This window comes from Molossus molossus, unplaced genomic scaffold, assembly GCF_014108415.1.
Source record: "Molossus molossus isolate mMolMol1 unplaced genomic scaffold, mMolMol1.p scaffold_m16_p_18, whole genome shotgun sequence".
NCBI classification, from domain to species: domain Eukaryota; kingdom Metazoa; phylum Chordata; class Mammalia; order Chiroptera; family Molossidae; genus Molossus; species Molossus molossus.
In genome coordinates, this window is record NW_023425353.1 from 55,735,906 (window position 1) to 55,761,976 (window position 26,071).

The 26,071-nt window shown below is 44.5% G+C and overlaps 1 protein-coding gene across 2 annotated transcripts in view; it reads right to left on the reverse strand.

The window, feature by feature from the left end:
• TRANK1 (tetratricopeptide repeat and ankyrin repeat containing 1) overlaps positions 1 to 24,345 on the reverse strand; it is a 72,531-nt gene extending 48,186 nt beyond the window's left edge. Inside the window, exons 1-8 of one of the 2 annotated variants that reach the window (XM_036267297.1) lie at positions 24,125 to 24,345; positions 19,520 to 19,646; positions 16,480 to 16,630; positions 13,970 to 14,088; positions 11,722 to 11,805; positions 11,365 to 11,503; positions 8,881 to 9,012; positions 1,080 to 1,250 (exon numbers count right to left, since the gene is read on the reverse strand). In XM_036267297.1, the coding sequence (XP_036123190.1) occupies positions 1,080 to 1,250; positions 8,881 to 9,012; positions 11,365 to 11,503; positions 11,722 to 11,805; positions 13,970 to 14,088; positions 16,480 to 16,630; positions 19,520 to 19,646; positions 24,125 to 24,255 (1,054 nt within the window). In that variant the 5' untranslated portion in view covers positions 24,256 to 24,345. Of the gene's footprint in view, positions 1 to 1,079; positions 1,251 to 5,356; positions 5,654 to 8,880; positions 9,013 to 11,364; positions 11,504 to 11,721; positions 11,806 to 13,969; positions 14,089 to 16,479; positions 16,631 to 19,519; positions 19,647 to 24,124 lie in introns of those variants that run through there. The other variant, XM_036267298.1, reaches the window with a different exon arrangement.
• Between the last annotated feature and the right edge of the window lie 1,726 nt (positions 24,346 to 26,071).

The window sequence follows — 26,071 nt, forward strand, 5'->3', positions numbered from 1 at the left end:
AAAAACTTACATAAGTTGGTGCTCTAGCTGGACCAGGGAGAAATCAAAACAGACATGAGCGACAAGAGTCATATATGAGTAACAGAATTAAAAGAAGCTTAATGTATACATGCTGGGACTAAAGTCTAAATAAACTCTAGAACGTATATATGTGTACATGCATATATACACATATATGCAATAATGTATGATTCATTAAACTGAGATGCCTAAAAAGTGTCACATTTTTAAAAATAATTTTCACTTTTCGTTTGCAATTGACATTCAATATTCTATTAGTTTCAGGTGCACAGCATAGTGGTTAGACATGTATATAACATACAAAGTGATCCCCCCAATATGTCTAGTACCCACCCGACACCATATATAGTTATTGCAATATTTAAAGAGCAAAGTTTTTAGGACATTTGGTAATTCTTTTCTATAAACCCAGTTATGCTACTAGTTGTAGAAAGTGTAATGTTTACATAATGATCCTACCATGAAAATGCCATTCACTGGTTTTCAACTTTTAGAATCAATCTATATAAGAAGCACAGAAAACTTAGAGTTAAGGAACAGGATGTAAATGACACAAATAACATTACTAGACCAAATTCAACAAGTGGGACTGACTTGTTGCACCTGATCTTATAGAGCAGTCAGTCAATGGATACTGTCCCAAACTGATAAATCAAGAAATAGAAATATAAGTTAATATACAAGTGCATAAGTGTAATTTAGTGTAATATAAGTGTATTTGACATTATTGGCTGTCTCTGAAAAGTAGGAATTGTTTTTATCTCCTGTTCTGATTTTTTTTTTTACTGTGTGCATGCATTCGGAAAAAAAATCCCCATCGTATCTAAAGGAGAACCTGGCAAAGTTCCCAGAATATCACAGATGCTCTCTAAATAAGAGTTGTCTCATTCTATCTTCCAAAAAAATGCAAACAAGTTTTCCAAAGATTGAGTCTCATTTCCATCTTCATATACCAAGAAAAGATAAACCAATTTGTATCTAATATCACAGAATCAGTTTTACATGCCCCCCCCCCACACACACACACCAAAAGAAAGTTAATTCACTGGAAGCTATACCTGATAGGTCCTTAGAACACGCAGCCAGTTTCTCCAAGTGACTATTGATTTTCTCAATGGCTTTGAAGTTCTTATTCCTCTTCAGGACATCCACTGGGGTCCTGAACTGTCGATCCACCAGGGTGGGGTCTGCCCCAAAGCGCAGAAGCATCTGCACATCCTCTGTTTGTCCTAGGGCAGGCCAAAAGGAAAAAGGGACATTGTCATGGTTCCTTCCGTAAGGAGATGTCCCCATGAGTGCTCGTCCTCCCAGTTTCCTGCCCGAGTAGCCTGAGGCAAGGGGACCAAGATCCCTCTGCTTACGGAACCTGAACTGCTGGCCTTGGGCAATCCACCCAACTCCCCAAAGCAAGGAGTCCTGTGTGGAGTGGGAAGGACAATAGCTTTTAAGAGGTTTAGAAGTGCGCTCCTCTATACCTTTCTCCCCTCTCCTTGGCAACAAGCAAGGAGAGGGGGAATCTGGTTACTAGGCAACAGTTACAGCTGTAAGGATAACAGCAAGCTGTGACTTCAGATTTCTTTATTCCCTGGAGAAGAAACAAAATATTCTTCCAGAAAGAAAAAGCCTGTCTGGGGACAGGAGAAGAAAGTGGCAATTGCTCTCTCATCAGGGTCTTTTGGTTGTCACTGTTTCCACCCTCCCAGCCCCTAACCCTCTGGCTGCCAGTTCCATTTGCTTTTTTGACAAATCTATTTGCCAAGCATCAAGGTGTCTCTGTAATCACAGATGTAAGTTTTCAGAATGGAACAGGTGTATCTCTGGGGCATAAAGACTTCCGTAGGTACGGAGAGTTCAAGGAATCAATGCCTGATCCCCAACTTCCACACCCACACTTTCCTAAAAGTCACTGCCTTGACCAGAAACCTGTACTCCAGGTACTGTCCTGCTCATGATGTTCTCCTTCCCATCTCCCCAGTAACATCTGCTCTTCTTCCACTTTACAAAAATAAGGCAAAATTTAAAAGTCCCACTTTTTTCTTCCCCATCAAGTATCTCACAGTGGTGGGCAGAATCTAAGACACCCCCTTAGATTCTCAGCACCTGATATACACCTTCTCCCAGTTCTTCAAGCAAATACTAATCTGGGTACTGCTGTGATGAGACTCTGAAAATGTCATTCAAGTCCCAAAGCAGTTGACCTTAAGTTAGAGGTATTTTCCAGGTTGGCTTGACCTAGTCATTTGAAACTTAAAGGTCAAATTCTCCCCTACCGGCTTTAAAGATAGAGGGTACCCCATGACAAGCTATGTGTGTGGTCTGTAGACACTAACAGCAGCCTCTGGCTGACAGCCAGCAAGGAAACGGGAACCTCAGTCCTACAACCACAAGAAACTGGATTCTGCCACAACCATGTACTTGAAGGAAGGCCTGGAACTTGAGGCAAGAACACAGTCCCTGTCAATACCTAATTTAAGCTTTGGGAGGCACTGAGCAGAAAATTCAGTCACATGGAAGCCCATCTTCTAAAAGGGAGGATGAGAGAGGAAACCCATTCCCATCCTGTCACTCATCTGGAGAGTGGCATAGGTTCTAGCATCCTGAGCCTTGTCATCTGTGAAGCTGGACTCATGACACCTTCCTCACAGCTGTCCCAGGTGAGTATATGGCATGTGGTGGGACTCCATAGCCCTTTAAGTCTTGGGACACAGCAATAGAGGCTGGCTGAGCCTCAGGGCCAAGGCTGGCATTGCGAAAAGCCATTTCTCATTGTTTCTCCTAATACAGGTATCTTTTTGAAGGAAGCAAATACCCTTTGGATAGGCCTTCAGTTCAAAGTTTTCAATACGCACAAAGTAGATTTTAAAAAACTGAATGGACTCTGGGTGTGTGTGTGTGTGTGTGTGTGTGTGTGTGTGTGTGTGTTTCTATGTCCCTCTAGCTCTATCAGTTGAAATACATGCTCACAGTTGGAGCTTTATCCTCAGTTTAGACCAGAGCTGTACTTCCAATCTCAAGATTAGATATCCCACAAAATGTGCTTTTATATCCTAGAAAAGTGGTGTATACAGGATTGTTCCAGTTAAGTGAAAATCCAGAAAACACTGACTGTACCTGCAAAGTCAAGCTCCTAACCTCCCTCCCACCCTCCCCTTTGCTGAGCCTGCTGGTCTGAGATTCTGAGCTGCAATCCTAGACTTGGCCACCAGGTGGCATTACATCTATCTCCATTTTTCCCCCCTTTATTGATTTTTAGAGAGAGATTTGGAAGGGAGAGGAAGAGAGAGATAGAAACATCGATGAGAGAGAACATCAACTGGCGGCCTCCTTCATGCCCCCCACTGGGGATCGGGCCCACAAGCTGGGCATGTGCCCTGACTGGGAATTGAACTGGCGACCTACTGGTGCGTGGGTGGATGCTCAACCACTGAGCCACACCAGCTGAGCCATTTTTGTTCTTTTTTACTAAAAAGGAGTACATTTTGCAAAGAGTAAAAAATATCATGAAATGGTTTGTTTACTAAGATGTCAATTATGTTTGAATTATACATTAATAAATGAGGTAGTGTTTTAAACCACTTAGTTTATGGTAGCTTGTGACACAGCATAGAAAACTAACGCAATTACCATAGTGTATTGTCCCAAATGAGGTGAAAACTTGGATCTCCAGGGTATCACGTAAGGGAAAATTAGGTGCCTGCCAAGCCCCTTTTAAGAAGCTCTATAATCCATCCTCTTTTTAAAGATTTTTTTTATTGATTTTTAGAGAGAGAGGAAAGGAGAGGGGGAGAGAGAGAGAGAAACATGGATGTGAGAACAAAACATCAATCGGTAGCCTCCTGCACGCCCCCTACTGGGGATCGAGGCTGCCACAGGGCATGTGCCCTGACTGGGAATCAAACCGGCAACCCCTCAGTGCAGGGGACAATGCTCAAGCAACTGAGCCACACTGGCCAAGGCAATATAAAAGTTTTTTCCTTTATACTCACCCAAGAACATTTTTTTCCAGTTTTTGTTCAGATAGAGTGGGAGGGAGAGCGAGGAAGAGAGAGAGAGAGAGAGAGAGAGAGAGAGAGAGAGAGAAACATCGACGTGAAAGGGATACATCGAGTGGTTGCCACCCACATGACCCAGCCAGGGCCGGGACAAACTGCAACTGAGGTACACGCCTTTAGCAGGAGCTGAACCCAGGTCTCTCTGGACCACAGGTCAAAGCCCTAACCACTGAGGCAAACTGGCCAGGGCTAGTTTTTAGTATGTTTCTGTTGTTTTGATAATCTCTGGAGTAGTGATTTTAGAAATAATATAATCCAAAAAAATGAACCCTTACACTATTACAATCACTAAATTTTTTTGAAATATAAAGTTATATGAATACTTTTGTTCCTTTTCAGTATCACTGAATGACTATTAAGACTTTGAAGCATAAAATATATTAGGGCAAACTTCTTTTCATAAAATAAATTGGAACTATGAATCCAAAAAAGAAGAAAGTCACATTTGATATTTTTCACCACTAAGGAACTTGTCTATAATTTTAAAAATAGATATTAGGGGATATCAAATTGTTGTGTATTTATAGTCTATTATATATACAAGTAAAGGAGTGAGATCAAAGTTTTATTTTAAATTATCAGTGTGTAAAAAATTCTGAAAATTACCCTTATAATTATTTAAACTTTCACGTAAAAAAATTCTAGATGTCAACTTAAAAACATGTAAAGAGGTACACAGGTTTTAAAAATTATTTAAGGGGATAAGAAAGCAAAATTTAAAGACCACTGACATATAATTTTTTTATTTGACTAGCATCCATTCCCCCTTTTCCTGAAAATAACACCCCAGTTTTCCTTTGGGAAAGCACCTCTGACCTATTCCCAGCTTACCTAATTTGATAGGAGTGAACACCAGACAGACTCACAGGTCTGTCACCATGACAACCTCCACACTGCCCCAGCCGTGGCTCTAGGGGTGAAAACCTGACCAGAACCTGGCCAATGAGATCATTCCATCCTTCTGGCTCCAGTGATTAGTTCATGGTGGGGGTGTGAGGGTAGTTTGTTACCAAAGTCAAATTATTGAGACTCTTTCCTAGGACTTTTACTGAAATATTCAGAGGAGGACTCAATGCTTCAGTCACATGAACCAATGAATCCCCTTTCCTGCCTAAACCAGTTTGAGTGTCTGTAGCTTGTACTACTCCCAAGCCATCCACAAATTTTCAATTTGACCGTTCCCACTGCTGCCTGGCTCTGATGATTCCCTGAGACTCTGTCCCTGGACTTTTAAAACCACTGCTCCAGAGCCAGGGACCACAGTAATAACAACTAGCACCTACCAAAATGCCAACAGGACCGAAGACTTCTAAGGCTGTGATGCTGCAGTTACTTCCAATGGGGATTTGACATTCGGGCCACATTAAAGAATATGCAGAGCTCTTGACTCTCCATGTACCAAAAATATATTCAAGATGGAGATAATCTCACACACGGCTGGGGCAACCTCTCTGGGGTCCAGGCTAGCAATAGCTTTCAAAATCCAAATACATATCATTATGTCAACATCTTAAAACTGTATATATGCTTTTACCTAAACATACATAAAATATTTGTGGAAGAAAACATAAGATATTGATAATACTGGTTCCTGAGTGGCTGAAGGACTGACATAGGATAGAGCCTCTCCATGTAGACCTTTCGTACCTTTTGATTTTTATTTGTTTGTTAAGCCTCAACCGAGGATATTTTTTCCATTGCTTTTTAGAGAGAGTGGAAGGGAGGGAGAAGGAAAGAGAGAAACATCGGTGTGAGAGAAACACACTGATTGGTTGCCTCCTACACAACCCCTAACAGGGCTGGAAATCAAACCTACAGCCCAGGTGCGTGCCCTTGACCGGGAATTGAACCCAAGACCCTTAGGTCTGCAGGCCAATGTTCTAACTGCTGAGCCACAGCAGCCAGGGCTGTACCTTTTGATTTTTTTTTTTTTTTTTTTTTTTTTATTCTCACCCGAGGACATTTTTCCATTTTTTGTTCAGGTAGAGTGGGAGGGAGAGAGAGGAACAGAGAGAGAGAGAGAAACATCGATGTGAAAGGAACACATCGAGTGGCTGCCACCCGCACAACCGACCAGGGCCGGGGACAAACTGCCACCGAGGTACGCGCCCTTAGCGGGAACCAAACCCGGGTCTCTCAGGACTGCAGGCTAACCGCTGAGCCAAACTGGCCAGGGCATACCTTTTGATTTTTTAATGTAATCTATTTAAAATCTTAATAAAATTAAAGTTTACCCAAATAAAGTGTACAAGTTCTTTCAATAAACAATTTGTCAACTAGGAAATTATCCTATGGATACACATTTGTAGCAGTTCACAAAGATGCATTTGGAAAAATATTCTCTGAGAAATGTTTTCAGGGACAAAATAACTCAAAACCATTTAAACATCCATCAGTATGATTAAGGACAGCACAATGATTAGAGGCACAGATCTGAACCACAAGTCACTAGGCTAATGACAGCTTTGGCCCAATGGTGTGCTGGACCAGCTCAGATCAGTCCACAAGGACCAACTGTTACATGTCTAGGAATGTTGCAAGCCAGTTGATAAACACAGTCATCAGGAACAACTAAGTTATATAAATTTACAACTAAATTGTTTAAATATAAACAAATAAATTATATTAAAAACAAAACTTATCCCTTCCTAATAATGTTTCTACATTTTGCTATTCTCTTTGATGAGGTTTCTTTACATCTCTCTTAACATGAATCCGTGTGGTGAAAATGGTGCTATTTAATGGCGTGCTACTGCACATGACCCCATGGTCAATGGCGGCTCCTTGGTAGCTTGAAATCAGCCACAGTGGGAATATTTACACCAGGGAAATCAGCAAACACTATAATTCAGGACTTTTCTTTGAGAAAATCCAGTTGTCAAACATGTGCCAGGATACCACTGTCTTTAAGAATGTACTAAAATATATAGGACATCAAAAAGATATATAATAACAAGTGTGGGCAAGGATACAGAAAAACTGGAACCCTCACACATTGCTGGTGGAAATGTAGAATGGTGTAACCACTTTGGAAAACAGTGCAGCAGTTCCTCAAAAGGTTAAACATAGAGTTACCATAGGATCCAGCAATACCACTCCTAGGTATCTCTCTGAGAAAAAGAAAAATATATTCCAACACAAAATCTTACACACAAATGTTCATAGCATTATTCATAAGCTGAAAAGTGGAAACGAGCCAAGTATCCACCAACTGATGAACGGATAAACAAATGAGACATGTCCATACAATGGAATATTACTTGGCAATAAAAAGAAATGAAATACTGATACACACTACAACATGAATGAACCATGACAATGTGCTCAGTGTCCAGAACAGGCAAATCCAAAGAGACAGAAAACAGATCAGTAGATACTTAGGGCTGAAGAGGGAGGGGGAAATGGGGAGTAACTGCTAATGGATGTGGGTTTCTTTTTGGGGTGATGAAAAGGTTCTAAAATTGTAATAATGGTTACCCAGCTCTGTGAATTATACTAAAAAAGCACTGAGTTGTACACTTTAAACAGGTTAACTATATGGTATATGATTTATATTTCAATAAAGCTCAAAATAAAAATCCACAGGACACCCAGACATAGATTACTGGGACCCAGGTCAGTGGGAGATAATAACAGAGAAACAAGCCTCACGGGACTACTCCTGAGACACACTGAAGAGAGGAGAAAACTGCAATTTCCTAGGAGGAACCACCAGTCTAGAGGTCCCCAACTGTAGGACTTCAAGCTGTGTCCAGTTCAGTCCAGCCTTGGCATGTTCAATTTCAAGCCAACATGTTATAATCATGAGTTTTCATATTTTTTAAAAACCAGACTTTCAACATTTCTTGCATCAGAGCTGTCGCAGCATTTCAACATCAGAAGACAGCAGCCTGGTTCCCATGCTCAGCGCCGGCTGCAGCCACTCCAGGCACAAGCTCCCCATTGCTCCCTGGCACCTCCCTTCCACTGGGGCTGGAAGTCCATTACCACATATCATCACAGCTACCATTTTTCACAGAGCTGTGGGGAGTGCACACAGTCTTCCTGTTTCACGGGCTAACAAGGTAGTCTGCATCAAAGAGCCAACTTTGCCCTGGCCGGTTTGGCTCAGCAGTTCGAGCATCTTGGCCGTGGACCAAAGAGTCGAGGGTTCAATCCCAGCACGTACCACAGTTGTGGTTCGGTCCTGGTCCTGGCCCTGGTTGGGGTCGTGCAGGAGGCAACCAATCAATGTTTCTCTCTTTCTGTCTGTCTCTCTCTCTCCCTCCCACTCTATCTGCAGATAAATGGCAAAGTACCCTCTGGTGAGCATTTAAAAAAAAAAAGAGCCAGCTCTTCCTCCCATGTATCAGCCCCCCTTGCACGTGGCCTGTCTGGCACCAGTGGGTATGGAAGGATGCAATTCCTGTGTTAGCTTCTAAGTGCCAGGAAGATAGGACCATGGCTGTTGTCTGGTTCACAATTTATCTCAGGTGGAGCACAGATATGGCATAAAATAGAACTCTCAGTAACCACATGATAAGAGCAGGAACAAATGCAGCCAAAAGCCCATGTCCTTGACTCATTCGACCCCACAGAAGCCATTTGAAGCCAACAGCACACGGAGCCCAGGTATTCTTCCTCTTCTCGCCCCACCTCTTTCTGCACAAAGCCTGTCCTCCCAATCATGTCTCATTTAAGGCAAACTTTCCTCCCTGAGCCTGCCACAGGAGAAACAGGTAGAACATAATGTCCTGTCAGGTGTGTTCTCCGATCTCTGAAGTTTTTCAGCCCACAGCACACCCTCCAACGTGGCATCAACACTTACGCTTGATGAGGTACCCCGGCGAGTGAGCAGCGACGATGTGCAGGACGGTGCAGCCGTCCTTGTCCTTTTGGTTGACACGGCCTTTCCACTCGGGTTGGTGCTCCATTAGCCACCGGAACAGATGGTTTTCCCCTGAAGGGTATGAACATGACTTACTGATGTTCTTTCCTGCACACAGAAAATCAGCAAAGCAGATCGATGCGGACCACACTAAGGGGACCCAGCGGGGAATCTGATACACATTGCCACTCACCACACACAAGTGTGGGAGACACAGGGGTTTGTGAATGAAAGGGATGAGTTTTAGAAAGTTACAATACACTTAAATCAGCTTCCTTAGAAGCAAAGCCTGAGACAGAGATTCGTGGCCATGTGACTTACTGAGAGAGGACGCTCAGGAGACAGTAAGGGAGGAAGGAATAGGACAGGGAAGGAGGCGAGCAGAGAGGTGGTCCCAGTTGCAACCACTCCAGCCTGATGCCACGGGGAGCTCTGGAGCATGAACTGCACTGCAGAGCTGACCCACCTGGAGGCAGAGGCTGGCCTTCTATACCCCCATGTCAGTCAGCTGAGACCTATAGGATGCCCCCGGGAAGAATGTGAGGTCGAGAGAGAAGCTCCCTGGGATGTGGTGCCTGTTGGCAAACAGTTCTCTGTCAGGGCCGCCAACACTCAGCACGTGGGGATGATCACTGGTGGTACAGAGGAGCTGGGCAGGGCCTAAGCGTGCCCATCAAGTCAGCATCTCTGCACAGATTGCCACAGTGCTGTCCATAGGACATATATTTTTAATTCTTTTCCCAGACTCCTTTCATTGTAGTTCCTGGGATTGAAGAAAGCCACATGCTTTTGCCAATTCAGTGGACACCACTGGTCACCATGTCAGAGTTTCCCTCTCAGAAGTGAATCAGGGATGAACTTGACTTGATTTTATTGATGCCTGCCTATGCCCACAGGAGCCACCTTAAAGAGTAGACAGGATAAGAAGTTCTGACTTTCATAACCAGAAGCACACTCCTCTGGGTTCCAGAGTCCTCATTTGAAACTGGGAAAACTGGATTAGATTGCTTTTAATCAAACTTTATCCGATATTTTATCCATCAATCCTTGTTTAAGAATAAAGTCTCTTATAGGTTCCCCAATACATAAAATGAATAATGGCAGGGCAAATCTGGCTAAAGCAAAGATGGGGACCAGGTCTGCAAGCTCCTGGCCTGCACCACTCCCTCACTCCTGGGGAGATGACAGCCTAGAAAAGGAAGACTGTCTAGACAAGTTCTCTTGGCCCCTCTGGCTCTAAAATGATACGGGTAAATATCCAACAGTGACGATGCCACATCTGCTTGGAAAATAAAAACAAGCTCCTGTCCAAAGTGTAAAATGTGTGTGTGTGTCTATCTGTGTGTCTGTGTGTATCTGTACGTCTGTGTCTGTGTGTATATCTGTGTGTCTGTGTGTGTATCTGTGTGTCTGTGTGTGCATCTGTGTGTGTGTGTCTGTGTATCTGTGTCTGTGTGTGCGCGTCTGTGAGCGTGTCTGTGTGTGTATCTGTGCGTCTGTGTGTGTCTGTGTGTTTCTGTGTGTCTGTGTGTGCATCTGTGTCTGTGTGTGTGTGTCTGTGTTTCTGTTTCTGTGTGTCTGTGTGTGCATCTGTGCGTGCATCTCTGTGTGTGTCTGTGTGTGTATCTGTGTGTCTGTGTGTGTATCTGTGTGTCTGTGTGTGTGTGGTAATTTTTTTAAAAAGACTTTTATGGAAATAGGAATCCTTTTTTTTTTTTTTTAATCCTCACCCGAGGACATTTTTACATTTTTTGTTCAGATAGAGTGGGAGGGGGAGAGAGAGAGAGAAACATCGACGTGAAAGGGACACATCGAGTGGTTGCCACCCGCACAACCCAACCAGGGCCGGGGACAAACTGCAACCAAGTTACATGCCCTTAGCGGGAACTGAACCCGGGTCTCTCCAGACCGCAGGCTAACGCTCTAACCGCTGAGCCAAACCGGCCAGGGCGGAAATAGGAATCCTTTAAAAGACCACAAGCAATCTGTATCAGCAATAGCCAGTGTTTCCCTACCCCCACCGTAGGCGGCCCTCTGGGCTACAGACAAAATGAACTTGAACCTTGGACAAAGACCACATCTGCCTTTGCCAGGAGGAGGAAACCCACAGCTGTCCTGGGAGCTCTGTCCAGCAAAGGCTGCACACTCATCCCATTCCTTGGGCCCCAGGGCTCCACCCAACTGCCAGGATCTAGGAACACAGAATCCCTTCAACCCAGGTCTCCTGTAGCTACTAGGTCCCAGGAGAAATAAAAACGATGCTGTTTCACCGCTTCCTTCATTCATTTGAATAATCAATCACTAAATATCCAAAACATCTGAACAGTCTCCACTCAAGTGGCTAAATTCTGCTTTCACTGGAGCTCAGCCAGAGCTCAGAGCTGGAAGGGCACCTGGAGGGTGTGTAGCTGGGAGAACACTCACTTGCTTGGATACAGAGGCGCATGAGTGCGTGAAGAGGATACGGTCCTATAGTTTCTATACTTGCACCAATGGAGATAAGCCACTGGACTAACTTGGGAATCTGTTCCATTTTCTCATACGATCCAATGCAGACATATTTCTGGAAAAGAAAACAACAGGAATACCCACGCAAGTCACTCTGTCAACATGTAACATTAAACTCCTTCACCCATAAAGTTCAAAATCAGTAAAACCTGGATTTGTTGTGGCCCAGGCAAAAGAGTATTATAAATAACAAATTTGCAGTTAGGCAGCTGAAAAAGAAGGTCCCAAATCCAAGCCCAAAGGAAAATCCTATGCTTCAAAAAGCCACCTTACCTCAAAGAGACTTTTCAGTGATAACTCTGGGACATGGATGTTTCTTGGTAGTCGATCTTTCTTTGCTGACAGAAGTAGAAATGACTGATGAGGGCAGAAAAAGAAAGGGTTGAAATAATGATCTTCTCCACATGGGTTATTAAAGCAAAGGTTACCTTAAGCTTTAAAATGAACAAACAAAACAAAACACCCACTGGCCCTGTCTCTTTTTTTACGCCACCTGCCATGCTTTTCAGCCTGAGCCGTGATAATCGAAGTCTCTCTGTTCTTGCTGAAAATGAAACTCGAAGCCTGCTGAGGACAGGAGCAGGGTATTGTCAGCGAGACAACAGTGAAGTGGAGTAAGAAAGCAACTCCCTGCAAAGTTCTTCAAGCTTAGCAAGCAGAAGAATCAAGTCCTTTAGATATATTATCCCAATTAATTCTTTGGCACATACGCCCCAGGTCTTTGGGGTCCATGAGAACCTATCGAGTGGTGGGCTGGAGCTGGCTTCTAACAGCTACTGAGACTGTTAGATGTGACTGTGCACATCTCTTCCCAACTCTAAGTCCCATAGTCGTTTTAGTTGCTTGAAATTGGCCATGGTTGAGAGTATTTACACTACAGAAACTGGCAAACACTATAAATCAGGACTGTTTTTCTCAGAGAGCCAGTTGTTAAACTACTGAGGAAACAAAATCCCAGAACAGTTAAGCAATTTTTCTTGGGTCACACAGATAGCCCATCCTGAGAGGCCCTTTATTGGGATCATCCAGGTATGCCAATAGGTCTAAGAGGTACAGCTCTGGGTTGGCCATGACAGGAGATCCAGTCTCAAAATCAGCTTCCCTCGTGTGTGCTCTTGCCAGGAACTGAGCCTATGACCACACTTGCTTCCAGTTTCTTTCAGTGTGATAACCACTCACTCTAAACAGGCCCCACTGCCCATATTAATCCAAGATGACAGTTTGAAGTTCTGACAGTCCTGACTGCTGGCCCAGGAGTTGTGTGTGTGTGTGTGTGTGTGTGTGTGTGTGTGTGTGTGTGTTTTCAGTAAGTAGGCTCTTTCTAATGAAACTCCCAGCCTTGGCCGACTCATTCTCAGGAGCACTTGTAGGTCACCATCAAGGACAACTACTATTCTGTGGGCATTCAGCACATGCCAGGTATTGTAAAATTCCTTTAGCTCAGTTCCTGGCACATTGTAAGCACTGAATAAACATTGGCTGGTATTCTTAGTAGGTGCTCTTGGTCCATTATTTCTAAGCCCCACCAAAACCCTGAGGAAATAGGTTTACATCCTGCTACTTACAAATGAGGAAATGAGGCTGAAAGGGGAAGTCATTAGTCCAAAATAGAGAGTGAAGGGTCAGGATTCACAGAGACATCTGTCTGACACTGTAGCCAGACTCCACAGTCCATTCTGATCCTCCATTCCATGGATTGCTGGCTCTGGGTTCAGGTCCTACAGCCTCAAGGCTACCTCTGGGTAGCAGTCTCTTAAAGCTACCCAGAAACCCTCCAAGCACACAGGCAGGTCACCTCCTGCACTAGCACATGCAGCATCAAAGGATTATGAAGATGAGCATGCACTGTTTCTTCTCCTCATTCCATGTCATCACTCACACTTGGCCTTCACATTTCTTTGATGACGATGGTAATCCAGAGCAAGGCGTGAGGCTGCCACAAACTAAGTGTATTTCCTATCTTCTAAAAAAATGAAAACTAGCTAATGAATTTCTCTCAGTGACTTTCCATCCTTCACAATGTTATAGTTAAAAAGTTATTTTGGCCCTGGCCGGTTTGGCTCAGCAGTTAGAGCGTCAGCCCGCAGACCAGAGAGTCTCTGGGTTCGGTTCCCGCTAAGGGCATGTACCTCGGTTGCGGTTTGTCCCCAGCCCCGGTTGGGGTCCTGTGAGTGGCAGCCAGTCAATGCGTGTTTCTCACATCAGTGTTTCTCTTCCTCCACCTCTCCATCCTGCTCTATCTGTTTTGTTTTTTTTTCTTTTGGTACGTGCCCCTAGCGGGAACCAAACCTAGGACTCTGGTCCACAGGCCGACGCTCCAATCGCTGAGCCAAACCAGCCAAGGCACCTCCTGCTCTATCTGAACATAAAAGAAAGAAAAAAATGTCCTCAGGTGAGAATAAAAAAAAAAAAGTTATTTTGGCATCGAGATAAATAAATGACACCCCCCAGGGCCAGCAGAAAGAAACCATTGAATGCAGAACATGCTCTCCGCACAAGAGAGCCACCTCCTTTTACTTACATGCCATAATCCTTTCTTTGCCAACTTTTCTATGACAGATTGCCACACCTCTGTGGAGAATCCAGTAGTGAAAATGTGATCAAAGTAGGGCAAGAAACTTTGCAAAACAATGGGATCACCTGAAAGAAAGTGCCATAGTTTAGACATTTTAACTCAGGGAAAGGCCAGAACATTTGGGAAAAGCTCTTCCAATTCAGACCACACACAGACAAATGATAAGTAAATGATGTTTGAAGTTGCAATCATTTTAACTTCGGGTGACAATTGCCCAGCTGGATTGAACATCATCCCATGGACTGAGAGGTCCTTAGGGTTCGATTCCCAGTCAGGGCACATGCCCGGGTTGCGGACTTGATCTCCAGTAGGGGGTGTGCAGGAGGCAGCTGATCGATGTTTCTATCTTTCTCCCTTCCTCACTGTCTAAAAAATCAATAAAAACATACTTTTTAATTCAGGTGACAATCAATCCCCTAAGAGTTAGACAGCATAATGTGAACCAACATTCACTTAGCTTTTCTATTCACCAAATCCAGTGATATGTGTTTATATTTAACCCCTCAAACAAGCCAAGAGGGCAGTGGCTATTCTCTCCACTTATAGAGGAGGAAATGGAAGCTGACGGAAGTTACACAATCCACTTCCTTGAAGAAACGTGTGACAGGCCCTGGCCAGTTTGGCTCAGCGTCTGAGCATCGACCTGCAGACCAGAGAGTCCCCCAGGTTCAGTTCCCACTAGGGTCACGTACCATAAAAAAAAAAAAGAAAGAAAGAAAGATAAGTGTGAAATATTATCCTCACCCAACAGATGAGAAACCATCACAAATGAGTTCAGCCTTCATGGCATATCATAGCCAAAAATAAGACTGTAACCCATATCTCACAACTCTTTTAGTCAATCACATTCTTCTAACCTGGCAGCCCAGCAACCTTGTATCCCATGATCCTTCAAACCACGTTTCTCAAGCTCAGGGAAGAGAAAAACATACAAGGGGAAAAGCCAGACAGAATAACATGGCACTTCTTCCGGGGTTATTAATTTCCAAAAATTAGTAAATATCAAAATAACCATATATTATATAAAAGGATATACAATTTCCAAAAGTACATTTTCCAAAATTTAAAAATTGGGCATGGGCACACTTTCCCGTCCAAGTACTTTTGTAGGAAAGTCTGGGAGGCCTTGCCCTAAGAAGTCCTGTTAACTGCTCCCTCTAAGGATGGTAGCAGAATAGAAACCATCCAGATTTCTTCAAGGGACAGTCATCAAGAGCAGTTGTTTATCCCACCTGGTTTCTGACAGAACAATGACTTTCAAAAGAACAGAGAAGACGTGAGGAAGTATATGGGAAGGACAAGCCATTTGATTCTGAAAAAGGGAAGCAGTCACTGTTGGCAAGTGAACAACTGGAAATCTGAAGACCTTCTACCTCTGTCTAGGACACACGGCTGTGCCCACCTCTCATCCCATCCCACTACTGAGACTGCTCTTAACCCTCTCTGTGCCTATCTTGCCAAAATCTGTAGGACTTCACCCACAGACCACAGAAGTCACTTTCCCACAGTCGAAATGGGAACAGTTGGATGTTTAACAGTTGAATCTGTCGCCAGCAGTGATTTCCCCACTTCTGAAAGCCACTTTTCACATTCTAACATCTCTAGAATCAGGATAAGTGTTACAACTGATGTTCTCTCGATGGCAGAACATACACTTAAATCAGTACGATCTTCAATCTGATCAAAGGTAATATTTTAAAACAATGGCCTGGTTACTGGTGAAACTTTCGAAGGAGCTCCTTTGTCACTGATAAGGAATATATTACACTGTGCTTTATGATTTCCTGTCCAGGTCACTGACAAAGCCACCTCATGCGTCAGCATCTAGCAGTGACACGCAAGGCCTCCCATGTGTCACTCCCAGATCACGTGCCTGGGTCCTCCGCTGCAGTGAGCATCACAGCCGGGACACTGAACACTGCACCGCTGTCAGCTTTCACGAGACCTCTGTCAGCACTTTCAGGTTACTTTCATAGCAAACCAGAATATTTTCTAAGCACACTGAAGAAATATGCAAAAATCACAAGGAAGGGCAAAAAAAAAGTACATAGAGCAAGTTGTATAACTAGGGAAAACTGTAGGAACAGCAATAGGACTTTGTCATTTTTACAAAAGCATGAGCCACCAAAGCTTTCAAAATGCTTTCTAATGTGAAAACCAGTTTCATTCAAACTACATAAATCAGCCACAAAAAAGCAGCCTGTAATTATCTCCCCAGGAGCCCAAGTCCAAAGGAGAAATTCTAGTAAAATAACCAGGACTGGAAGGAAGGAAGGAAGGAAGGAAGGAAGGAAGGAAGGAAGGAAGGAAGGAAGGGAGGGAGGGAGGGAGGGAGGGAGGGAGGGAGGGAGGGAGGGAGGGAGGAGAGGGAGGGAGGGAGGGGGAAGAGGGAGGGAGGGAGGGGGAGGGGGAGGGGACGGGGAGAAGGGGAGAATGCTTCCCCATGTCAGACTTACCGCCCATTGTGGTGAAGACTCCCACAAGGAAATCAGCAAACTGGCTCTGATCGCCATTGTCTTGAAGAAGTTGAAGACCTTCAAAAAACATGCGAGCAGCCTCATAATGCTGGAGCAACCGCAGTAAGGAGTAACCAGCTCGGTAGTATCCCTGGACCGAAAACAAAGGAAAACCTTAACACCCATCTCTTTCTTCCCCTATGCTGCTGAAAGGATGAGCAAGATTAAGGACATGGGGAAATGGACCCCAGAATCTCGCTTCTGTGTCAACACGGATTTCTAACAGGCACTGCATACAGGATTGCCACACTGTGTTCTGTGCCACATTCTTGCTGTCATTTTCTAACTGCTAAGAAAAGAATCCCTTTCAAATCTGGGAAATACACAGCATCTAACATGTGACACAGAGAGAAGGAAGCTGGCCTGCTTCCAATTATGTGTGTGGCTTATTTATCCATAACTCATATCACAGCCTGCACAAGAAAGGAATAAAAAAAATCCTATGACAACATGAGATTGTCATGTAACACAGAAGTTATTCCGTGCTCTTTTCAATCAAAGTGAACACAATTTGCACTGGGCATGTAGGTGAAAAAAATTGTAATCACAAGCACTGAGATTTACAGAACTCCACATTATGGACAAAAACAAATGTTGTTTTTCATTTCTGTAGAGACAGGAAAATTACAACGATTAATATACTAAAATGGTCTATTTTGCCTGTATACAAACTGTGATGCAAAGGCCTCCCATGCCCTGGCCGGGTGGCTCAGTTGGTTGGAGTGCCATCTCATACATAAACAGGTGGTGGGTTCAATTACCGGTCAGGGCACATACCTAGGTGGTGGGTTTGATCCCCAGTCAGGGCATGTGCAGGAAGTAACAGATCTGTTTCTCTCTCTGTATTTCTCTCTCTCTCTCTCTCTCTCTCTCCTTCTCTCTCTCCAAAATCAATAAACATATCCTTGGGTGAGGATAAAGGGGGGGGGGGGGAGAGGCCTCCCAGGAGTCTTGTACTGTAGTTTGAGTAAGAACAAAATAATACCCCTGCCTTGCTCACTCTGACCATCCATCTGCACTGCCACTTAAAATTCGACTTAATACCAACTCTCTGATCACTTAGTGATTTGTCTTAACCTTCATTTGAATGTCTCAACCACAGAGAACAATCAGAAAAAAAATGTGCTGTTGTTTCTTTCCAACCAGGCAAACTCATGCAGAACTCCCCATTTCTTTGGCTTCCTCAGGATTAAGTCTCATCTTTTTATTTTGGAGAGGGATATGGGGGGATCAGAATATGCCACCCCAAAATATGAAATGAGGACTGCATAAATCCCCTCCCGGGAATTTTTATGGCCACAGAAGAGACAAAGTCGGCAGGGAGATGGGCCTGCACAAACTAATATCGCCAAGAAAGCCCTTATCTCCTTAGTTTCTCAGGGTATTTACTTCACGATTCACAGACCCTGAGTCTTTAAAACCCTGTCCTTTGTCTTATCATGCCTCCAGTTTATCGCCCTCCAGCCCATCCACTTCTTTTCTCAGAAGCTCCCATGTCACACCAAAATTAACATCAAATAAAATCTGCGTGCTTTTTCTCTTGTTCATCTGTTTCTTAGGCTCATCTGCAGGGCTCTACGCCACTGAACCAAAAGAGGATAAAGGAAAAGGTTTTTTAACTCCTCCATTATGGAGGACATTTTGGGGGGAAGAACGAACAGGGGAAAGAATGGAGAAGGAGAGAAATACCCAGGAATTCAGGGTAAAAATGAGGGAGGGTTGCTATGCTGTCAGGGGCTGCTGCCGATTTGGCCACTCAGGTAAAAGCCAAGGGGCATTATCCAGGACCCCCTTTGCCCTCTGTGGGCCACAGGAAAGCAGGCAAACCCCAACAACTCCCCACCCTATCCCAGGGACAGGATGGGAAAATCCTAGATCTTTGGGCAAAATTCTTCAGGAATGCATTACCATTTTCAAAAATATTCAATCATTTCTAAAGTATCTGTCCTCCAAGAGAAGAGGTTTCCTATAAAGTATACAGGCCCCTCCCTCAAGGTTGGTGTAACCTTTAGGTCCAACCTCCTAGCCACTTCCTGCTATATTGTTTCTAGCAGTCAGACATCAAATGCAGAGCCCTGAGGACACAGTACAGACTCCTGTTTACTGGATTTCAGCAGCTTTACATCACGTCTCCGGAATCCTTGAAGCAAATGTAGGACAGAGGTATCATCTCACTTTACAGCTAGGGAGATGGAGGCTTGGAGAGGGAGAAGGAACTCATCGGGAACTGTGGAAACCAATCCAAGCAGAGTACGAGGGAGAAAGGGCCTCTCTGTAAACCATCTCTACCACTAATTTGACACTTAAGTGCATGTTGCCTCAGATAGTTCCAGACTGCAATTTAAGGCCCCTGATTTTGCACATGCTTTTCCTCTCCCCAGCTTGACTATGAATTTCTCAAGGTCTGGGATGGCATCTTCCACTTCTTTTGTCTGCCTTGGGGCACCAAGAACTTGAAGGTGCCTGGCAGAGGGCACTCAAAGCATTTTAGCTGGAAAAACAATCAAATGATTATTTACTGACCTTTGTTAACAGCCTTAAAGTGTCTTACTAGCCTCTCAAACCTTTCTGATCCCTCCAAGGGGCCTTATTTCTATTATAAGAAATGCGTCCTCAAGAATCAGTGTCATGTTGTCCACCCAGCTTGCATCTGAAGTGAAGCTTTGCTAAAAGTGAAACTTGCAAACAGCAAAGAACAGGAACAGACTATGAATTCTGGTGTCACTACTTCAAAACAAAACGAGCTCCAAGTGGATCTCCACTGCACTCCACCCACCATGAGGCCCAGCTCCGCTCTCCCCTACAAGGGCATTTCAACACTTTGCCATCATTGGTTTTACTCTTATTTGGGTACCACACACATGCCCTGTGGGCATCTGTGTGAAGTACAGAGAGAGGTGAATTAGAAGCACTCCCATCTTAGAAAGAGGCAGGCTAAGAGGAAGGAGGCCGCTGCCCCCAGCAGTCACACGCACCCTACCTTCACATAGGTTGGATCCCACTGAAGACATTCCTTGGCAGCCCCAAATGCCTCGTTCCATTTCCCAAGGTTGTAAAATGCATTGGATTTGTTGCACAGTAGCACAGCCAAGTCCCTGGGGGGAGCCCTGTGAAAAAGAACAAGCTGGAGATCTGTAAAATTATCTTCCTGCAAATACAGAAAGCAATCCTTGAAGGCCATCGCTTTGGTGCTGGCTGCTGCCATCCTGCTGGGGTTTCAGCAGGGAAGGTCCCAGGTATGCCTGTCAGAGCTGATCTCTGTAGAGTCCTAGAAAGCCTGGGGCACTCACAAGGTACAACTTGCCCTTCCTCACTCCCAAATCCTCTGCTCCCAGCTTTTAATGGCAAATGTTCTCAATACCTTGGTTCCATTTCTATTGGGCTCCACAGATCTTTTTATTTTTGGAGACTACTGGTGAACATGCTGCAAAAATGGTAACTAAGAATGGTGAGGATGGGAGTCTTCCCATTGAGTGTGAGCAAAGTCCAGACATGGTGTGAACACACTGCACATGTGTTCCTGCTAAATGGAAGCAGAACATATCACAGGAAGGCCTTTCAGAACACATGCCCACACCATCCCCATAGATCCACTACGAGAGGCCCAGGCCGAGCACTGTTCTATTATATTGGTAAGGCCACCCGAACATTTGAAGGACCCAGAGCCAGAGTACAAACAGAGCCTCACACACCATGTGGCTAAAATGCACTAGCCACATGCAGCTATTTAAGTTTACATTAATTTAAATAAATAAAATTCAGTTCCATAGTTGCATTAGCCACATTTCAGTATTCAACAGCCACCTTCTATATTATAGATCATTTTCATGAGCACAGAAAGTCCTACTGGACAGTGCTAGTCTAAGCATTTGAAGGCCATGACTCAAGCTTACAAACTCCTCAGTGAAATATGTTCTACCCTCCTAGTTTATAATAGCTGGAAGACAAGGTTCAAATTTAGATCTGCAGGCACTGTGTCAGGGCATGGTGAGCCAGGCCCGTACCCCTGCCCAATCTCTCCTCTCTCTCCACCTCAGCCTTCATCCTGACCTGCAGGAGGCACAATTCCAAACTCTGTCCACACCCCTGACCTTGGCCAGACCTCAGAAGAATAGGTGCAGGCAAGAGGCTTATGCAGGGCCTAGGAACAGAGTCCCTGGGCATAAATACCAGGGTCCTACCACCCACGGTGTGGACCAAAGGGGACAAAAGGGCTCTGGATGGATAGAGCCCCTGGCCCAACAGACTCATGCTTGTGGGGAGGCATACAGCTGGGGGAAGGTTAAAAGGGGTCCCTCTAAAGCATGGCAAGGTGGGACCCTTCTTGCCTGGGTCTCAGGATAACACAACTGCAAGGTTAGTGCTGAAACCAGATCAGAAAAAGAAGGAAAACAGAAAATATATCACAACATATTAACAGAAGCCCAGGTGCCATTGAATTCAAGACAGTGGGAAAAAGCAAGGCTTAGGCTTCTTTATTATTGAATATCCATATCTATATCTATATCTATATCTACATCTACATCTACATCTATATCTATATAATTTGTTATTGCTGTTGTTAATCCTCATCCAAGGATATTTTTTCCATTGATTTTTAGAGACAGTAGAAGGGAGGGAGGAAGAGGAACACTGATATGAGAGAGACACATCGATTGGTTACATCCTGCACGCGCCCCAACCAGGGCCAGAGATCGAATCTGCAACCCAGGCACATGCTCTTGACCAGGAATCAAGCCTGAGACCCTTTGGTCCATGGACCGATGCTCTAACCACTGAGCAACACCAGCCAGGGCTTGAATATATTTTTAATTTTGAAAATGATACAAATCATTATAGAAAAGTTAGGTGATGCAGATAAGCACAAAAATAAAGCAAAGAAAAAATTACTTTTGCTATTGTCTACATCCCAATGTTTTGTGTCCAGCTTCTCTCAGCGCCCACCAATCCCTCTAGGGCAAGAGATGAGGCCCCAGAAGCACAGACAAGGCAGGGGGCATCCAGTGGGGCACTGGCAAGGGCTGTGACTGAAGTGTAGTAGATGCCCTGGATTCTGGCCCAGATACCCTGGCCAGTGCAGCCATCCCCATCTGCAGTGAGTGTCGCCTGCAACCAGGGGCTCCAGAGACTTATCCTCAGGCTAACGGGAGCACCCTCTCCTCAGGAAGTTGTGCTCCTGCTATAGCCTGAAACGTGTCCCTGCCTGAACTCTTATGTTGAAGCCCTAGCCCCCAATGTGATGGTGTCTGGAGATGGGGCTTTGAGGAAGTGATTAGGTTCAGATGAGGTGATGAGGGCGGGGCCTTCAGGATGGGGTTAGTTCCCTTATAACAAGAGACACCAGAGAGCTTCCTTGCAAACCAAGAAGAAAGCTCTTACCAGGAACTGAACTGGCCAGCAGATTCCCAGCCTCCAGAACTGTGGGAAATAAATTCCTGTTGGTTAAATCACTAGTCTATGGTATTTTGTTACAGCAGCTCAAACTGATTAATAGAACCCCACTCCCTAGACAACTCCCAGGGGTTGCACAGCTAACAACCAATGATGGACTAACATGGGATACAAAAGGTCTGTCCCCTTGCCCCAAAGTGGGACCAGCTCTGCAGTACAACTCATATGCCAAAGTTCCCCAGGAGATCAGGCTGAAGGGGACTCAGGTGAGACAACAGCCCTGCTTGGAGCCGTCCTCTGCCCCATCCTGCTTCCCTCAGTCCTGGTCTCCTGAGAACACTTGCTCTGCAAACCACATGCACCCAAAGCCCTGTGTCAGCAGGGAGGCAGGAAAGAGACAGTGTCAGGAAGGTCCATGAAAGGCAACATGTGAGAGTCCGGGCAGAAGTCCCATTAGTGGTCACACAGCTAGTAAGCAGTGAGCTGACATCTGAGTACTCACAGTGTCAGTCTATGGACATAACCACCTTTCCAACGATACGGCTTTAAGAAAGCTGGATGTTTTGCCCTGAATGAGGAGTTCTAGGACCAGCTCTGACACAGTTCTGATTTGAACCAGAAGGGGGCAGAGTGACAGAAATACAGGCCCAAGTCAACTACACTCAACTCAGATCCAGCTGGAGTGTAGATCCCATGGTGATAGGGAGATAGGGAGTGGGAGCCACCTTTCAGTAATTGAATTCAGTGCCATTTCTAAGTACAACTTTAGGCTGCATGTACCCCACAAGTGCCAAGCTCTGCTTCTTCTGCTACAGCTATTCCCAAAATATGATCTCGAAGTATGAGTGGGGGAGGAGGGGTTTCCAAGACCATTTCAGGTGGTCCATAAGGTCAAAATATTTTCACAATTGTAGTGGACTGTATAATGGTTCCCAAATAATGTTACCTTTTATGGCAAAAGGGACTTTGCAGATGTGTTTAATTTATGAACCTCGGGAAGACATTGTTCCAGATTATATACAATCACAAGTATCCTTATGAGAGACAGAGAAAGAGAGAGAGAGAGAGACCGGCTACAGCAGAGGAGAAGGTGATTGATGACGATGCAGACTGAAATGATGTGCTATGAAGATGGAGGAAGGGGCCACAAGCCAAGGATAACAGGCAGCCACTCAAAGTTCAAAAGGCAAGGAAATGGATTCTTCTCCACAAGGAACCAGCCCTCCCAACACCTTGACTTTAGCCTTGTTGAGACTCATTTCAGACCTCCGACCTCCAGAACTGTAAGATGATAAATTTGTATTGTTTGAGGCCACTAAGTTTGTGGTAACTTGTTACAGCAACAATAGGAAACTAATACAATAACAATACTAAGACACTCTGTACCTTTTTCACACTCATTCTCTCACACGTGTTCCAGGGATTTTCCAGAGGCTACATGATGTGTACTATCACAACAGATTGAATGCAGAAACAGATGTGAGAGGCCAGATGTCTTCTACTGAGACAGACATTAAAGGGATTTGCAAAACTGTAAAATGTGCCGGTCTTCTCACCAAACCATTTGCTTTGGAAAATACAGTTATTTTTCTTTAAAATGTTATTTATATTAATATGCAATGAATTTCTTATTGATATTTTTAAATAGATGAATAAATACATACTTTGAATTTCTCTCAGTTCTAGGTTCTGATACAGACAATACTGACAGCCAAAAAGTTGCATAAACTAAAGCTCTTTGGGGTGTCCTCCATGACTTTTAAGCATTATCGTGATACCAAAATGTGTGGGAACAGGTCTACTAGAAGTGGAAGGGGCAGGGGAAGAGGTGAACCTCAGTTCCTGAGTGGTGTGCACTGTGGCCAGGGGGTACATGGCATAGGTGCTCAAGAAAATGAAATGAATGACAACCAAGAAGTTTGGGGACTTCAGTCATTCCGGGAAATCTGATCCTGTAACCAGACAGAAGGGAAGGTTTTGTAATGTTTATCAACAGTCCCTCCTGTTTCACTTTCCATTTCCCTGATTACTCTAGTGTTCTCTGTTCAGTTTCTGAGCTATGTAGAGAAGAGCAACAGGAAGCAGGCAAGAAAGAAAACAGAAACTAGGCAGAGTGATAAGAAATGACAAGAAAACATAAGCAACTGAGTTCCCATCTACTTGAAAAAGGTGGGGGGAAAATACAAACACTTACCCCCACTGGAGTAACTGCAGGAGAACCTGGATGGCTTCGTCGTACTTTCTGATGGCCAAAGAGTAGTTCCCATTCTTAAAAACTTGGTTGCCAGATTCTTTCAGCAGCTCAGCATAATCTGTGGGGTTCATTCTGTGAGGAGACAGAGGACAGGGCTGGCTGCCAGGCCTGCATGGGGCGATGTCCCCTTCACATCTGCATCGCTGAGAGTCTGGAGAGGCAGTTTGTTCATTCTGGCTCCACCTACCCGTGGAGGGCACACCCTAACAACACCCCTTGCCACGATGGGACTAGACAGAGAGTCTGACCAGGTCATTTCTTCCTCGATACTTTTCTGACCTCAGGGGCAGAGGCCAGAAAGAGTCCATCTAATCTGTGTTAATGATCAACTCTGCACTGAGCAAGGAGGCTGCTTCCACGCACAAGACAACATAAACCTGGCATGTAGTTTGGCTCAAGAAGTGGCAGTGGTTCCTGTAACTGCCACTATTATTATTACACTCTCATGTACCCATCACTACAGCCCACAAGAAGGTACTGTCCCCACCATTCAGATGAAACAATTCTCAAAGAGGTTTATGCCACTTGCCTTAGGATCTACTAATGACATTCCCGGTTCAGACCCCAAATTCAGGTTTCTGCTCTTGACCACTGTACCTCATCGCCTACTGGTACAAGTAAAACTCAGCTGGTAGTCCTGCTCAGAAAGGACAGGGGGAGTACAGTTCAGAAGACCACAATACACAAGGGATTACGTCACGGGACCACCAACGCCTCTCCTGTCCTCCTCCCTTCCTGAAACACGAGACAATAAGCCACGGAGCATTCATGTCTGAGATGAGTCCCTGAGTTTGCCATTGCCTGCTTATTCATCTGGTCCCCCTAAGAAGCACTGGCTTCTTTCAGGTCATGACTTCTGTCTTACTCATTTTGTAGCCCTAAGGCCTAACATATAATGGGTACTTAAATATTTGTGGGGTAACAAGTTTGAATGCCAGACCAAGAGGTTGCCTCTTACTGATTCTCTCTGGTGTGGCCTGGGTAGTCAGAGAGAAGTGCTTGAAGCCCTGCCCACATGAAGGGCCTCAGGAGAGCAGCTTGGAGAGCCTCAAGAGTAGAGGAAAGGGGGAGGGGGGCAGCTGAGATGTCCTTCAGGATTTCCTCCCCCTATGACAGCAGCAGGGAAGGGAAGGCAGTGGAGAAGGTCTTAAATAGGAGGACAATCGAGGTGTTTTGCAAATACCATGTACTTGTGGGGTTATACAATCCACTGGAGGTCTTATTAACCAACACAATTCTTGAATATACAATAACATATTATTTTTATCATTTCAAACCTTTTTTTTAATCCTCACCAGAGGATTTATTTTCACTGATTCTAAAGAGAGAGACAGAAAAAGAAACATCGATGTGAAAGTGAAACATCAATCAATTGCCTCCCATACATGACCCAACCAGGGATCGAACCCACAACCTAGGTATATGCCCTGACTAGGAATCAAACCCATGACCCTTCAGTGCATGAAACAACACTTCAACCAACTAAGCCACATCAACCAAGTCTCATTTCAAATCTTGATAAGGAGTTTTGGGTCAGAGACAGCAGACCCATGCAGGTAGGAGTAGCTTATTTTAAATCCGTACGAGCTTATTGGAAATGCAATAACTGAGCTGCATTCCTCAGACAGAGCTGTAGCAGAATGTGGCACATGATTCTTTAAACAAGTCAGGACGTGAAATTCCACTTACACTTTTCATTAAATGATCTCTCAATTCTGTGGCTCACAGTGATGTAGAGATGACTGAGGAGAACATGAAAAAAACTAAAGAACTGCCTAACTAGAGAATAGAAACATGTTTCTCTTTCAAATACTGTCAACTATTATGTCCCATAAATATTTTTTAAACTGGCCATGATCGGACAACGAGAAAAAGGAAATCGCTATT